The 17,243-nt window shown below is 36.7% G+C and overlaps 1 protein-coding gene across 2 annotated transcripts; it reads left to right on the forward strand.

Annotated features, from left to right (window-relative positions):
- The first annotated feature begins 1,439 nt into the window (after positions 1-1,439).
- On the forward strand, positions 1,440-13,002 carry LOC308702541 (uncharacterized protein). 2 transcript variants are annotated; one of them, XM_081385466.1, is made up of 18 exons: positions 1,440-4,612; positions 4,972-5,089; positions 5,361-5,453; positions 5,585-5,795; positions 6,130-6,299; positions 6,395-6,493; positions 6,865-7,097; positions 7,185-7,363; positions 7,451-7,544; positions 7,690-8,034; positions 8,248-8,365; positions 8,441-8,532; positions 8,635-8,752; positions 9,030-9,146; positions 9,759-9,950; positions 10,176-10,328; positions 11,003-11,205; positions 11,354-13,002. In XM_081385466.1, the coding sequence occupies exons 1-17, from the start codon at positions 4,511-4,513 to the stop codon at positions 11,203-11,205; spliced, it is 2,637 nt and encodes an 878-aa protein (XP_081241592.1). In that variant the 5' UTR covers positions 1,440-4,510; the 3' UTR covers positions 11,354-13,002. The 2 variants fall into 2 exon arrangements, with proteins under 2 accessions (XP_081241592.1, XP_081241593.1); XM_081385467.1 differs by having other exon boundaries at positions 1,441-4,612; positions 11,009-11,205.
- Positions 13,003-17,243: the final 4,241 nt, after the last annotated feature.

The following is a 17,243-nucleotide window of genomic DNA, read 5'->3' on the forward strand; positions in this document are numbered from 1 at the left end:
CAGATTACTACAAACTTTTTTAGGAGAGAGCGGGGCACAACCACAAGTTTGTGTAAACCTACTTAGGGTTCAGAGTATTTTTTTTTTCTCCTGCATTAATTTCACACATCTAGTACAATTATGTGGTTTTGTTCAGTGCATACTTTTTTCTTGATTTACCCCGAAAGAATGAAAGTGAAATGTGACAACATGCCCCATACATTGTAACATGATCGTATGACAGCTTAAAATGCTATCTGATCTAATAAAAAATATATATATACAAGACAAACTTAAATAATTTGTCAATAAAATACAGTTATTAACTTTTTCATAGGCCTATAAAATAATGGCATTTTTTTAATAATCAAAAATACACTATTTTTTTTAGTTTGACAACGAACACACACTGTAAAAAATTTCTAACACTCCCAAATCAAAAATTTCAAGTGACCGATAACATCTAAATTTTTCAATTGGCCCAAGTGAAATTCTGTAAATTATAAAATTAAATTTACAGATTTTTACTTGGGCCAATTGAAATTTACAGAATTTCACTTGGGCCAATTGAAAAATTTAGATGTTATCGGTCACTTGAAATTTTTGATTTGGGAGGGTTAGAAATTTTTTACAGTGCACCGGAAAACACAGCTATACATAATAATAATTAATCATTTCTGAACATTGACTCGCAGTCTTTATTCACCTTTTCTGGTTTCTCAATAGAGTTCATAAAAATATATAATAGAATAGCATATTTCTAACAGGGGCTCATTGTAACGCCGTGTGACAACATGCCCCACCTGCACAACTGGGAACCCTGCTAGTGTCAGGTGCTAGTGTCTGCTAGTGTCTTCTGCTGGTTAGATCAGCATTAACTGTTAAAACTGTTAAATAACAGATATAAGATCAAAATAATATCAAAATAATATCAGATTTGTCTCATTTTAAATAAACACACACACACACACACACACACACACACACACACACACACACACACACACACACACACACACACACACACACACACACACACAAAACAGAGATAAAAAATTAACTTCAGTAAGAAATGCACTTTTTCTATGGTTAAATTAATGTTAAGTGATGTATTCCAGAGATTTTTTTATTTTATTTTGGCAAAAAAAAAAAAGAAAAAAAAAAAAGAAAGAAGACACATTCCGATGTCATACTGCCCCCAACAGGTAGAAAGTAGAAGACAGGGCCGTAACACTGGACTTTATAAACAAGCAACCCAGTCTCACGGCAGTTCGTGACATAGTCACGAAATTTAATCTATTGATTCGTGTTCGTGGACACGATTTTCCCTATTTTTTCGTGTCACTCAGCACGACTTTCAATCTAATGTATTTCAATGGGACGTATTTTTCGTGCCTGCACCACGTTTTTCTTTCGAGAGCACAGTATTGTTTTTTCTCAATTGTAATTCATTTTGCTAAGAGCTACATTACTCAATATTTAATCAAGAGATTTTAATCGTCGTTTTTATTGCTTTATATTCGGTTGGCTACTCAACATTAATCTATTTATTCGTGTCCAAGGGCACAAATATCCTTCTTTTTTTCGTGTCACCCAGCACGACATTCAATGTATTTCAATGGGACGTATTTTTCGTGCTTGCACGTCTTTCTTTCGGGAACACACAATTGTTTTTTCTCAAATGTTGGGCTATTCCTTTTGCAAACTTAAAGGGCTACATTACTCAACATTTAATCAGGAGATTTTAATCCTCGTTGTATTGTATTCGGTAGGCTACTCAACACGAATTTATTCGTGTCCATAGGCACGAATTTCCTTCCTTTTTTCGTGTCACTCAGCACGACTTTCAATCTAATGTATTTCAATTGGACGTATTTTTCGTGCTTGCACCACGTTTTTCTTTCGAGAGCACAGTATTGTTTTTTCTCAATTGTTATTATTTTGCAGACTTTAAGGGCTACATTACACAACATTTAATCAGGTGGTTTTAATCATCTCTGTATTGTATTCGGTAGGTTACTCAAAAACAAATTGATTCGTGTCTATGGGCACGAATTTCCTTCTTTTTTTCGTGTCACTCAGCACGACTTTCAATCTAATGTATTTCAATGGGGCGTATGCACCACGTCTTTCTTTCGAGAGCACACTATTGTTTTTTTCTCAAATGTTTGGCTATTCCTTTTGCAAACTTTAAGGGCTACATTACTCAACATTTAATCAGGAGATTTTAATCCTCGTTGTATTGTATTCGGTACGCTACTCAGCACAAATTGATTCGTGTCCATAGGCACGAATTTCCTTCCTTTTTTCGTGTCACTCAGCACGACTTTCAATCTAATGTATTTCAATGGGACATATTTTTCGTGCTTGCACCACGTTTTTCTTTCGAGAGCACAGTAGGCTATAGTTTTTTCTCAATTGTTATTAATTTTGCAGACTTTAAGGGCTACATTACACAACATTTAATCAGGTGATTTTAATTCTCGTTTTTATTACTTTATATTCGGTATAGGCTACTCAACATGAATCTATTGATTCGTGTCCCTAGGCACGAATTTCCTTCTTTTTTTCGTGTCACTCAGCACGACTTTCAATCTAATGTATTTCAAAGGGACGTATTTTTCGTGCCTGCACCACGTCTTTCTTTGCAACATGGTCTCACCCCTATTCGTCACATAGGCTCAGCATAGGCTATGCCGTTTGGTCATTTCCCCCTCACGTCCAAAGCCGACGTTGAGGGTACCCCCTATTCGTCACTTGACAACGGAGAGGGTCGTCCGATAGATTTGAGTGCAAATCACTCATCTTTGAATTTTGAACTTTTATTATTTTCCTAAACCTAACTCTTTTTCCTCTCTTTTTATATAATTTTGGGCTACATTAAAATTACATAATTACAAGACGGTATATTTTCTATTTGCTTAAAACATTCCTTCATTTAGGTGGGATATTTTATAATTTTCGATCACATATTGTGGTAATTTCCCCCTCACGTCCATAAGCCGACGTTGAGGGTAGCTAGCTGAAACCCTTTTCTAAATCGGTAATATCACGATTTTTCCTCTTTTTTATATTATTGTGGACTACATTAAAACGACATAATTGCAGGACTGCATATTTGCTGTAGGCTTAAAACATGCCTTAATTTATTGTGGGATATTTTATAATTGTCGATGTTATTTCAAATTGCAATGGCTTATAGTGAGCCTACTTTTCTTTTTTTTCTGCGCCCCAAAAAAGAAAAAAGAAAAAAAGAATAGCCTACTTTTATAGAACTTTCATCTCAATACTGTTTATGCAGTTGTAATAAATTAATTATATAGCCTACTGCAGAAATGTTTATATTACTTTATATGGACATATCCTTTCGCAAAGAGATGGATGTATTCTGGGAAGTGATATGTGTTTAAATGTAATGGCTACATACTCGTTTTTCCTTCACTTGGACATTTATGCTGACCCCTTTAAAATTGAGCACGGATATAAAATATTAAGACTGTACTTTTAATTATGATTGATATTTTGGCGCAATTTTGTGCAACACGTCACTGTGTGCGACCATCGCAGAAACCATTGCCCAGCGCGATTCCACCACGGTAAGTCGCTTACAACAGTCTAATAAGCAAGATGAATTCATAAGCATTATTTACACGTCCAAAATGAAGAAAATTACGAGTTAAAAAAAAAAAAAACATGTTCTAAGCCTAGATATATAGCTGTAGATGTATATATACAAAATAAAATTATGAGTAACGTTAGCCTATTTCCACATAAAAAAAACATGTTGTGATATATATATCATGTCCACATGATGTAGTCCACATATATTTTGGACGTGTAACTGCTTATTGAGAATTTATTGGGGGAATAGTAATTGGGGACATTTAGATGATGTGATTTTCTCTCGATCATCGTGGTTCACACTCAACGTCACTGTAATGTGTTAGTAATAACAATATTATCACTTGGTCTAACGTTATACTGCACATAACGCTGCCTTTATGGCGAACCCCAGGCACATGTTACGCGCCTTTAAAAAAAAATGTTAACTTACGCGACTTTTAACAGTAGCACAGGAAATAGAAACAACGTGAATCTGTATTTATTTATCCTAAGCATTTACAAGAAAATGGGAATCACTCACTATTAGGGTACACTTTTTAAATCTTATATCAACAACACTACATAATTAACATTTTCTGTTGTTCTCCATGCAGATCCTGTCAAACATATCACCTGTCGAACCTATCCGAACCTGATTTTCAAAACCCAAAGGCACTTTTAAGAGCCAACCTCTATCTCTTCATTATTTTCTATATCTTACATCCTCTCTTTCATCCTCAATCTTTATCTATCTCACAGTCTTTATCTATTGCTCTTTCTTTCCTCCCTGTCTGTCTTTGTCTAGCACTACTTGTCTGTCTTACCCATCTTTGTCAGTCTGTCTGTTTGTATCTGACTGTCTGTCTGTCTGTCTGTATCTGACTGTCTGTCTGTATCTGACTGTCTGTCTGTATCTGACTGCATTGCAATGGCCACCAAGCATAAACTTGATTCAAAGGATCCCCACTACCAAGAGGGGAGACGCATGGCTCTGGAGCTGAAACATGAACACATTCTAGCTGAAGCCAAGGTTAGAGTTTTTGTACACCTCAATCATTTTATAAAAACAAACATAAATTAAAGTAAAACGTGATGAGGAATATGTAAGAATGATGAGTGCAGAAGATTTTATACAGGTATATTGCATGATGCATCCTGCCATGTTCTGTGACGTGTTAATAAGGGAATATAATAATAATAATAGTAGTATATGCAGTTCCATCCCTCTGAGTTACAGAGACTTGGAGAATCTATTCCAAGGCTCATTTAAGCTGTTCAACACCTTACTAACACACTATGTTGTGTTTTCCTTTCACAAGTTACCTGCCTTTTGGTTACCGTACTTTTATCAACATCAGTCTTACAAGAAATATTCACTCCAATACACAGAGAGCAGCTGATGAGAGGAAACGTGTACGAGACCCTCCACACACCTCTAAAAGGGACTCTGTAGGACGTGGTAAGCCGAGGGGGAGGCGAGGAGGGCGACGCCATGCCTCCGCTACAGGTTATATCTGAATTATTTGACATTTGTAGGAGGAATTTACAATGATAATGTTGGACCAACTCAAATTAGAACACTGTAATTGTTTATTGAGAGTTTAAGATATTCAAATAACTAAAAAAACATTAGTGACACTATTGTAGAAGACACTACCAAGTACTTAACAAAAATATGTCTGATTTCATAAATTGTTTAGTATATAGTTTGAAAAGAAGAACAAGAATAGAGTGTGATAGCCTAACTTGTTCTTATTCTTCTATGTGCTGTTTTACAGCCACATACCCCACGGTTGAGGGCTCCCTGTCATCCAGTGTGGAGGTTCCACTTACTGCAATCTCAACAAAACTAAATCCTCAAGGGGAATTTGGTAATTCACAGTGATTAATTTAAGCTTGCACAGTATAAAAAAAGTGTTCATTCTAATACTGATCAGTTGACTTTTAATTGTTCCTTATCTAAATTATCCCTTACCGCTTTATTTTTGGATTTTCTTTACAGAAAAAAATATGGAGAGGCTCTCTGATATTTTGGCGTCATGTCCTTCTGCTGCTCAGCCTCAAAGTAGCTCTGCATCATCATGGTCTTTTCGGCAGCAGAAAGCCTCTGAGCGCTGGAAAGAAGCAAGACCATACCACCTAAAATGCCTTATTTCAATAGAGGCTGTTGGTCATCCCCTGTGTTGCCTTTGCAACGAGCCTGCTGTTATTAGGTTGGTTTTCATTAATATCAAACTTCAATTACCCAGGGTAGGTTTGCAGAGTGCCCTGCTTTATAGGCTAAGATGCATGTCTTTTGGGATGGGAGAAGACTTAGATACCCAGATGAAAAACACATTAATGAGAAAAGTACATCTAGGACCTTCTTGCTGTGAGGTGACAGTGCTAAACACTGAGGCACTATGCAATCCTATACAATAAAATCAAACCTAGTAAAAGGTAAATAGCTTAAATAGAGTGTACAGTACTTTATATGAGTTATTCATATAACATATAATAATGTATTATATTATAATATTAATTTTATATATATAATTTTCTCCTTAGGTGCAGGGAGTGTCTTCCTGAGGAGTGGTTCTGTGGGGACTGTGATGTATTGCATCACAAAAAACATCCACTCCACAACAGGGAATGCATGATTCGTGGTTTTTTTGAAGCCATTCCTCCGACCACATGCATCATTAAAGGGGAGGATGGATATTGCACCCATGAGCAAGGTACGTTCTCACGAAAGCTTTAATTTTGCTGTTCAATGTGTGTCTGCAGACAGTTACAGATAATCTAAATGATTGGTTTTCCTTCTTTTTGCCAGCTTGCATTTTGCCAACTGTGAAGGTGCCAGACTGCTCCTGTGGAGGCACAAACTTCACTGTGTTACCAGGCAAACCAGTGATTTTAATTACCATCAATGGTAAAAAAAATAAAATAAAAATATATATATATATATATATTGTAGATGTGATGTTTTTCACACTATTGTGCTGTGGCATTGTGCTTACAATTGCAGAAGTGACAGAAATATGGAATAGCACATGGTAATGTTATTAACTGAAACAAAGACAGATGTTTTTTTTTTTTTTTTTGTCCTAGCATCTTTCCAGCATGATGTCCAATCAACACAGCAGTGTGGAATTTAGTGAATTTGAAAATATAAATGTGGGATTATAGGAACTTGCGCAATGTCTCTTAACCATTCACAATGTGCATAATGAACTAAGTGTTGTAAAATTAAGTATGTGGTAAATGTGTATTATATTTTTAATTATTTTTTTTTGTTCCAAGGGCGTTTTGACTTGCATCAGCCATTGTATGAATGTCAAACATGCCAGCAGCAGTGGACCCCTGACTTTAAAGACCTCCTAAGAAGTGGATATTGGCCAGCCTCCGTCACCAATTCCACACTTTATACACTGGACCTCTTGAGCTCCTTTCAGGAACTCAAGATCATCTCTCCGGGATTCTCCAGACAAGCCTTCGCAAAGCTGCTGGAACATCGCACTAAGTGTGGAGGAAGAGTAAGTGTAAATGTTATTACCATTTTATAAAAAAAATTCCATAAGCAGACAATATCAAAATACTATTTCATTCTATATATTTTCCAGTCTGGATCTATCAACGGCGATGCACTGCAGCGTAGCTTCTTAGAGCTTTCGTATGCATCATTTGAGGAAGACCAGCTCTGCTGTAGTGCTCCTTTCACCTGCCCAGCCTGCACACCAGAAATGTTGGCTGTTTCAGCAGATGGAAACAGAAAGCTATATCGCTTTCGCCGAAACGGAAGGTGATCTTTCTTCCAGTCTTTTTATTGATTTATTTTCTTACTTCATATATTTCATGAATGGATTTTCTATTTTTCTTTCTTCCTCAGCTCTGATGATCCTGGCTTTTTTGAGGGGCTCTTTGTGGCTGAAGACAGCGCGGTGTCTAGATTTGTCGACACCATACAGAAAGCAGTGAAAAATGCAAGTTGACAAAATAGTTGTTACAATAATAAACGTAACCCCCACTTCAATTACTCCTGCATATCAATTACAAAATCAAAATGCCATATATTGAATGACACCATTGCTTTTATTTGATTTGTCGTGTTTGTTTTGTGTTTCATAGACACAGGGAAGAGGCACATGTGGGGACTCCCAGTGGACAGCAGCGAGGGAAACTTCAAGGAGGGCTTCAAAATTGGATGAAGAGGGGATGGAGGTTGCTGTGTGTCGCCATGGGTTCCTTTTGAAAGCCCTTAATATGTACAGGGGGGAGATATTTGCCTACCCTCTGTACCTTCAGAAGGAGCTCATGCCAGCCAAGGCACAATTCTTCGCAATGGACGTGGCATGCAAATACTGGCCATACCTGGAGAAAGTTGCTAGTGTCCTTCCTGCTCTTCAGGAACTGACCACTATGAAACCCTTTCTCAGTGTAATGCATGCTCGAGCCCATGCTACTAAGTGTGAGGTGTGTATAATATTTTGGCATCTTATGTACATTTGTAATATTTACAAGCACATTAATAATATTAAATATAAGTTAAGCTACACTATGTTATCTTGTGTTTTTGCATAACCATTTCTTGCATGGAATGTAATGCCCTTTGATGCAAATTGTGGTTTGTGATATTGGGCTATATAAATAAAATTAAATTGAATTTCTTCCACCCTTTACTAACAGATTAATTGGAGTGGCAGGAACCAGGAAGGAGCAGGGACTACCGCTGGTGAGGAGGTGGAGCAAGTGAACAGCTACCTCTCACGTTGTGCCCTGACGACCAAATATATGTCCAAAGCAGGTGACCGGAGTTTGCAATATTCTTGTAAAAAATTTTTAGATTGATCATCATAACCTCATTATTTGCTTTCAACAGCACGGGTGGACATGCTTACGTTGCATGCAATGGGGTGGAACGAGAAAAAAAATATCTCTTTACATCAGGCACTTTCCACAAGATATGTGAAGGTAAGTCTCATATTAATTGTTTTGTGTGTCCTTTTGTTGTGTTTACTTGGCCTGTTGTTAATCAAGTTTTAATCCTTATTATTGTATAACACTGTTCATCAGACTTGTCAGAGACTCCATGATGAGACTGCAAGGCTAGCTGACCTAAAAACAGAGCTAGATTGCACAGATGAAGTGGTGTCACAGTGGCTATCTGATGTAAAGGAATGGGCAGCTGGTGGTAAGCATGACCAGATAAAAGAAACAACAAACATCCCTTTCTACAATCTAAATTTTATGTTTGATATTAAAGAGCAGCAAAAAATAGTAGGTTGATCATCATCTAATGTGATGCCACATTTATGATGTCAGGTTTATTAGTATATTCCAGTTTCCTGCAGGAAGTGCACATACAAAGTTTAAATAAGTTTGATTAAAAGGTTTTACATGAAATTCAAGCAGAGAAACGGTTCTGTGTTGTTTTAACAGTGAATTTGCTTTCGTTATATCTTCTACAGAGACACCTGATACATCTCGTGCCAGTCAAGGCACCACACACAGAGGACTTCAGCAGTCAATTGAGGGGCTCTACCTTAGTGTGAGGCACCGGAAGCGAACCCTCTACCGTCAGAATGGTATAACTATATAATATAATATAATAGGTTGATAAGTTCAGGCTACTGTATGCATCCTACTCCACCAACATGGAATTAGCAAATAAGTGTAGTAGCACAGTTCAGCTCAATCGTTGAATTCTGTTCTTTAAATGACCAGTCTGTAGGATTTAGTGGTAGGAATTAGTGGCATCTATCAGTGAGGTTTGACGATTGCAACCAGCTTCCCTCACCTCTATCTTTCCAAGCTACGGTAGCCGACGAGAAAATGTGAGAGGTACTATCTAGTGTTTGTTTGTCCGTTGTGGGCTACTGTAGGAACATGGAGGTGCAACATAGAGGCCTCCGTGGAAGGGGAACGTATTTAGATAAAAAACTGCCAATTCTAAATTAATTAATGCACAATTATTATTTTCAGGCAATCATGAAAATCATGCAAATAGATTCCCCCCTAAATGTTACACCTTGGACAATTTGTTTCCCATGTCAGTCTACATTATAATTTTCACATACTGTATTTCATTATGTTTTCAATAACTGCAGCTTTGCTTTTCAATTTTTTGGTGCTATAATTTTTTTATTGTTGAAGAGTTCTGTCAAAAACCTCTGCCTCTGTACTTCATGTCTTTCTAGACAGCAGCAAGTTTCGCCATCGCCTTCGAAGGAAGCTGGCAGAAGACAAAAAACTCCTTCTTCAGGAGATACAGAAATACAATGATCTTGTACTAGAATCGGCAACAAACATTGACGTAGCTGTGGTGGAGCATTCCCTAACTGGAGAGAGTACTGTGTCTCAAATATGGCCGTGGGAGGTTCATGGCAGTGGTATGTCTGTTTGTAGATGCTTCACAGGAATTTATTTACAGTTCTGCTTTATAGAGTATACTGAACTAAGGCATGCATGTTACATATTGAGTGTTGTAATATTAATTTAGTTTAATGGTGTATTTTCAGTTTTCTTATGTATCGATTTGATTAAAAAAAAGTCAATGTTTGCAGTGATTATGCAAGATTGTCTCATGGATACATGTAACTGTTATTGATTCTTAGCAAATATTTCGATCAAGAAACGAGTGCACGACCAAGTGATGTTAACAAGGCGACTGCATGAGGAAACAAGCGTTTTGGTGTTGGAGATGGCACAACACTGCACGTGGTTGCAGAGCCTGGCAATGGTTCTCAAGAACAAGTTGGCTGAGGAGGGTAAGTTTAATTAAAACCCTGTCCATCTAATGTGTTTAAAAAAAACATACAAAAAAACACATCAGTCACAGAACTTGGATGGAGTAGAACGGTTATGGCTCTCTTTGCCGTGGTCCTTTGGGATATACATAAAATGGGGATTACAATTGTTACTGTAGCTATGGTAACAAGTCAGTAAGGTTGTAAAGATTGATGCTTGAAAGATGTGCAGATATGTTGTATTATGGCTGTTACTTGAAAGCGTAAATGAACAAAAGAATTTTGACCATTGTAATTTGTGTCCTGATATGTTACATGGGGTTAGCATAACATCAAGATTAATCTTATTATTATTTCCTCCAGTCAACATAGAAAACCTTGATGGTCAGGAACTAACACAATGTGTTACTTCAGCATAACTGTAGTGAAGAAGAAAACTGTTAACTTAAAACAGCTATCAGACATGGGCACAAAACGCTTATATGCTGCTTTGGGCCTCCCTCCATAAAGTCATCTCAGTGAGCCGTCATGTTGCCTCAAGTCGTTTTATACAGAAGCTAGCCTGGTCCCATGTCAGCGATACACATAAAAATGGCAACCATCCTGCTATGTAGATTTTAATAGGTTAGTTCTTTGGCCTTATTGAATAATCTTAACATAGTTTGTCTTTAATGTAATCTCTTTTGTATTTTGAGACGTAGACAAGGGAAATGAGGGACTTTGCTGTCTCTTAAGAAGAAGACTGTCAGAGGTGTCAGAAAGGTTCCAAGTGGTCCTCCAACAGTATAAGACTGCCTTAGGTCCTGAGGCCTCTGTCCTTCTACATGTTGAAGAGGAAGATCAAAGTGGCCTCAGTAGTCCAGACACCAGTGAGGATGAAGAGGAAAACACAATTTAGGTCATTTATTTATTTATTAATATGTATGTTTGTTAGTTTTTGGAATAACCCCCTAATACTGTTATTCTTAGTAATTTATTTGTGTATTTTATTTATGCTAAAACAGCTGAAATTCAGCCTCTTATTATTGTTTTCTGTATTTCCCCAGATGGAAGCTGAACGAAGGACTGTGTTGAAGGAAATGGACTTGCCCTATATCTGTGTATTATTAGTATGCTGATTTACCTCATCAAAATCTGTGTGCATTATATCTTGTTGAAAATTCAAACTGTAGGTGCGTCCCAATTCGCATACTATCCATCCTAAATAGCATTCGAAAATAGAATTAGTACGTCCCAAATCGTTGAAATGAGTGTTCCAAATATACCCGGATGGTCTACTATTTCCGGTCAGAATCCGAAGTGCAGATCGATGCACACTATAACGGCTAATATTGCCCACAACCCATCGCGCGTTGGACGAGGATTCGGTTAGAACTACAAACACGAGTGAAAAGTGTTAAAAAACTACAGACATGGAGGACGCGTGAATCCAGCGGTTATGTAGAGAGGTTTAGATAAAGGGGTTAGAGTGATTAATTATCAGTATCTAACCTGACGAAAATGTATTTATTCAGTGTTGTCTACATTATATTGCATCTGCAGATGCATTGTGGACTTTTGTAAAGATACGTTTTAGCCATTAACTTTTACATCATTATATTCAAATTGCAAACACATGAGGAGAGTCTCCGCATGAAAGACCCACGACTGGCAGATCAACGTGCAACTACATTTCTCTCCGAAACGGTAGAAAATAAAATTAGATTGAATGGAGAATTTTAACAAGATGATTGACAGGGCAGTTAACGGTGACATGATGCACGCGACAGATCTGTCCATTAAGATGACAAAGTAGTATGTCCCAAAGCTAGTATGTCCTAAATTTAGTAAGCACATTGCACAGTTCAATGAAGATGCACAAACCTACCAGTATAGGTGCACCAATCTTAGCCAAAAATGTCAACTTAGCATGTATGATATTACCAGATGTAATTACTGGGCTCACATGATATTTGGGTAGTGTATTCATACTCTTTTAAGAGAGACTCCCCTTGATTGTGGTGACCCTGTGACCTTTCCTTTTGCACCAACATCAGGCCAAACTTTTGACTTGCATACAACAAATGTTATGAACCAATTTTTGTATTTTGCTGAGCAATGAATCATGTCATTTTTGTTGACCTCATGACATTCCCTGTAGCACAACCATTAGACCAGAATGTAAAATTTGACATTGTATTTGATATTGTCTAATTGTGCAGATTGCCATGAAATCTTGTAAGCACATGATGACTTTGGTGACCTCATGACCATTCCTTTATCATCACATTTAGGCCATGATGTAAAAACTCATTCTTGATTACTTGCATTTCTCCACATTTACTTATTCTGCGGTGCAGCAGCAGTGTCTGTGTCTGTCTATGTCATTTTTTTTTTCAGAGGCTGCCTATGGATCGCTATTTGATTGAGTGTATTATACTGTAGGATATAACTGTTGTGTAATTTTATATTACTGCACAGATGCATTATAGTATGTAACAGAAAAATACACTGTTTTTTTGTTATGATTATTCTTTATTGTATATTATTACAGATGACTTGATTCTCTTTTCTGCTGGAGCTTTTCAAGTGAACTTAACCTCACAGTCCAGTGTTTTTTAAATACAGCCTTATGGCTTGTTTGACAAATATGCATTTGGTGTATTTTCAGTAGTATTGTTGTAAAAGACAAGAAATAAAGTATTTCCAAAGATGAGCATTTTATGTTTTTTTCTTTTTCATCCATTATTATTGAAAAATAAGATTTTATATTTTTATGGTTGATAAAAGTCAATAGCTGGAGAAAAAAAACATCACGTATTTATATGTGGAATTTTTTTTAATTTAACATCACACTGCATTATTAATTCATTACTTTAATGCATGTCTTTTTACTTATTTTCAAACCAACCTGGCTTGTAATTAAACAAGATCGATCTAGTATAATAAGTAATGTGTATCTAAGGTGTGTTAAGGCATGTTACAGTTTTACTCGATTGCTGAAACACTAACCCTAACCCTAAAATTTCAAAACCATAACACCATTCATCAAAAAGCACACCCTTTTCCCCAAACTATAAACACTATTCCCCAGTTTTGACACATGAGTAAGATTTCTTGAACTTTCACTGCAAAACTTTACACACATATCCCTTCATTTATCATTGCCGTACACAATGTTGTAATTTAGAAAGCACTAGCATTCAGCACAGCTTCAGCTCAATTAGCACACAATCACCCAGGAGGAAACACAAAGAGTCAAAACTGGTCACACAGCAATCGAGAACCTTCAATATATCGATGAAAGGGATAAGATGAGAGGGGGAGGAGAAGGGGGAGGGCAAAAAGACAAGCAGTCTCAGATGAGATTTGTGCCTTTTTAGTTGACCATGTTCTTGTCCATGGTAGGCTATGACTAAGGAGGCTGGGCGACGAGTACAGCCAAACTTGAGAGTCACTTCACCGTCGCTTCCATTACAGTTTTTCTCAATTGTTTACACACAAATACTGGTACTTGAGACACAATGAGCACAACATGTAACGCATTCACGAACCCCCTGAACCAATTCTGCGAAACTACAAGGACAATTCCTGCTTTACACTCAAATTGCAGTTCTAAAACCATTTTCAAAACACTACACACAATTCTCTGCTTATGGCACAATTTTCATGCAGAAAATCTCTTGTTTTCACAAGGAACACACTGCCATTCAAATATGCACACTGACTCTTCATATGGGCAAACACCCGTCACACAGTTTTACAATTAACAATCAGAGCTTTAGCATAAAAGAGCAACAGGTCAGCTCTTCAATGGGGCAATGGATGCCAACATTTTTTACTGTAAATGTACACAGGCAATTCTTCTGTTGTTTTGTATGTAGACAACTCTATGTACAACTTTTTAATTGGTTGGGATGTACACTGTGTACATTGTTTTTGTGGGAACAATAAAATGTATTTGTTACCGTGTATTTGTGTGTTCTGAGTATAAAAACAATATTCTCAGATATTTTACAACATTTATGTATGTACTGTCTGTAGTAAGTGTAACACTGAACAAGAAAATACCTAAGTCATTATGATGGATGGAGAAGAAGTGTTTTCCATTCATCATAGTGTTTTACACTGAACACATCAGTGTTCAACTGGTTCTTATAAATGTCTATTCATATGATGGTTTGTGTGTGTCATTTGAAAACAAAATACCATTTTGAGAAGAAATAACATTGTTTTGAATGTAAAGTTTCATTTTGCAGGAGAATTGAGGGGTTTTGCCCATTGTGTGTGTGTTTTTTGATTTGTGTGTAGAGTTCTGAGAATATGAGGCATGCTTTCAGAAAATGTGTGTAAACAATCAAGAAAAACTGTATCAGAAACTTCAGGGAGGAAAAAAGGTACAGTAGGGGTCAGACTGCTCTCTACTGTAACTTTTGAGTGCTGTACTCTGTGCTGTGACTACACATACTGTACATGTATGGTGGCTGTTGCACTATACTACTTTAATGAAAAGAAATGCATCAAATTGCCTCACATACAGATATATGCTTCCATTTTATAAAAAGGATGCATTATCAGTGCTTCTAATTTTGTAGGACACGATGGATTGGAAGAAGTCTGCCTGCACATTTCATTTCATGCGTCCCAGGGGATTTTACCCCCAATGACTGGTTAGGACCAAAGATGGGATGCTGGAGCAGAATCATCTTTATTGGTGTTATTTGGTGTATTGTTTTGTATTAAGGAATGAAAAAAAAAAAATTTTTGTTGTGTTTGAATTTTTGAATTTTTGAATTTTTGTTGTGTTCATCATGTGAAAACGTTTTTGAAGGAGAGAACCACAACCAACATCGCTTGCGTATTACCGCATTAGTTTTTGTAGTATTGGTTTGCATGTAGCCTATCTCACCAGTGTGTATTGTAGAGTGTGTTTGTTTTTGAGATTCTACATGGCTCCTAAAAAAACTACAGTTTGTGTATATAGTGATAGTAATGATCAAAATAAAAAAAAATCGCTAGGATCTCAGGTCATTAAGTATATTTAACTGATATTGTAGTTGTAGGACAACCATCAGGGCCATCTCCAATGTACGCTATTTATAAACTACAATTCCCACAAGAGACGCGCCATAGAACTTCTTACAAAGTGTACAAATCAGCCACCATACTTGTAGTTCTTCTGGTTTCCCGACCAGGGTTATAAAAATGTGTCTTTACTATTATATATATCAAGAAACATACATTATACAGCCAAAACATACATTATGCTGCATTTAGATGATCAGGGTGAAACAAAATCGCCAGGATTTAACATCTGTGGTTTTAGCTGGTAGGCTATAGGCTGTAGCCTACAGTAGAAATGAATTCGAGTTTGTCGGCGGGAGTTTAGTCCTTCAAAGAGCGACCTTTAATTTTTTATTATTATTATTTAATTATGGCCTCCACGTGTTTGTTTTGCCCCCTGCCCTGATGAATGTAATAAACTGCTGTGTATAAATATGTCAGCATTAGGAGACAAAATGTGCGATATACTGTCCAGATCAAGACCTTCACAATAAATCAATATTTGTCTTTTAACTAGTGACAAAAACTGTTCTATTCTAGAAGCTAAAATCATGGTGATCCATGTATCTTTATAATTAAATCAGTGTGTGTGTGTGTGTGTGAGAGAGAGAGAGAGAGAGAGAGAGAGAGAGAGAGAGAGAGAGAGAGAGAGAGAGAGAGAGAGATCACGTGTGTGAGAGAGATCAAAGTGTGACAGATGGAACTGGTACTTCAGCCAACAAGCGGCTCCGCACAGTTCTATGCTTTATCTTTTGAAATATATAAAACCATTTATTTTATTTGGATTAAATATGCATGTTTTTTTCATCAGATTTACCAATTGTTATAATTTGTTTGTGCTGGTCAATTATGAACAATAGATAAAACTGAACTGCAAGCAAAAACTTGGGGCCGAGGGGTCACTGTTTCAAATATTTGAGGGGCTCCTCCCCAAACAAATGTAACCTCACTCCAATTTTTTTATAAAACTTGAAGGCCCTGATTAAATTATATATAGGCTACATTTTCATTTAAAAAGAATCCACTTGTAAAGTTAAACAAATTCCACATATAAATATACTCAATGAAGGTTGTTTCTTTTGTCTCAACCACATCATCATATTGTTTTGAATTTGATGTATGGAAAAGTAAAAACAAAAATTATCATCTTTTGCAAGTGTTATCATAGTGTATTTGTGGTCTTTCACAAAAATATAAGTGAAAATACACCAAATGCTTATGTATTGCTTTATTACTCACAAGAGGCTTAAAGGGTGATCAAACAAATTTATTGACAAGGTGCATGACAAGTAGAAACTATATAGTCTTTGGCAATTGGAACACATCGAAACATCGTTCTTTTAAAGGTGTACTGTAGAGAAATGCATGATATGAAGAGGGATATCCCCTACATGGAGCCGACACTGGTGGTGGTGAAGGGGTGAGTAGCAATGCTGAGATCTGGATGAATGTGGAGCTCTTCTCCTGATGAGCACAGCGGAGGGACCTATGACACGATTGGCTCAAGAGGGTTGAGAAGAAAATACATTTGGTTTAAGACGTAAAACGCCCAGTCAGCTGATGAGTTTGGAGTAGAAGAGAGTGAGAGAGAATGTAAAAGATATAAAGTAATGAGTGAGTATAAAGAAGGTCAGTCTTATTTGTTGAACTTCATATTTAAGCTTCATGTCAAACAAGCCATAAGGCTGTATTTCTTAACAGTGCACAGTGAGGTTAAGTGAACTTTGAAAAGCACAGACAACAGAACATGAAATCAAGTTACGCGTCAACTGTAATAAAATAAAAGTGCAATGTATAATCATGAAATATGAAAACATGCTTTTGAATAACATCTGAAGAAGAAAATTCAGTTGGATTAAGTACATTTCTAGTACAGCCCTCTCGAGATTAAAC

The sequence above is a fragment of the Scardinius erythrophthalmus genome (genome assembly GCF_964197995.2).
Source record: "Scardinius erythrophthalmus genome assembly, chromosome: 14".
Classification (NCBI taxonomy): domain Eukaryota; kingdom Metazoa; phylum Chordata; class Actinopteri; order Cypriniformes; family Leuciscidae; genus Scardinius; species Scardinius erythrophthalmus.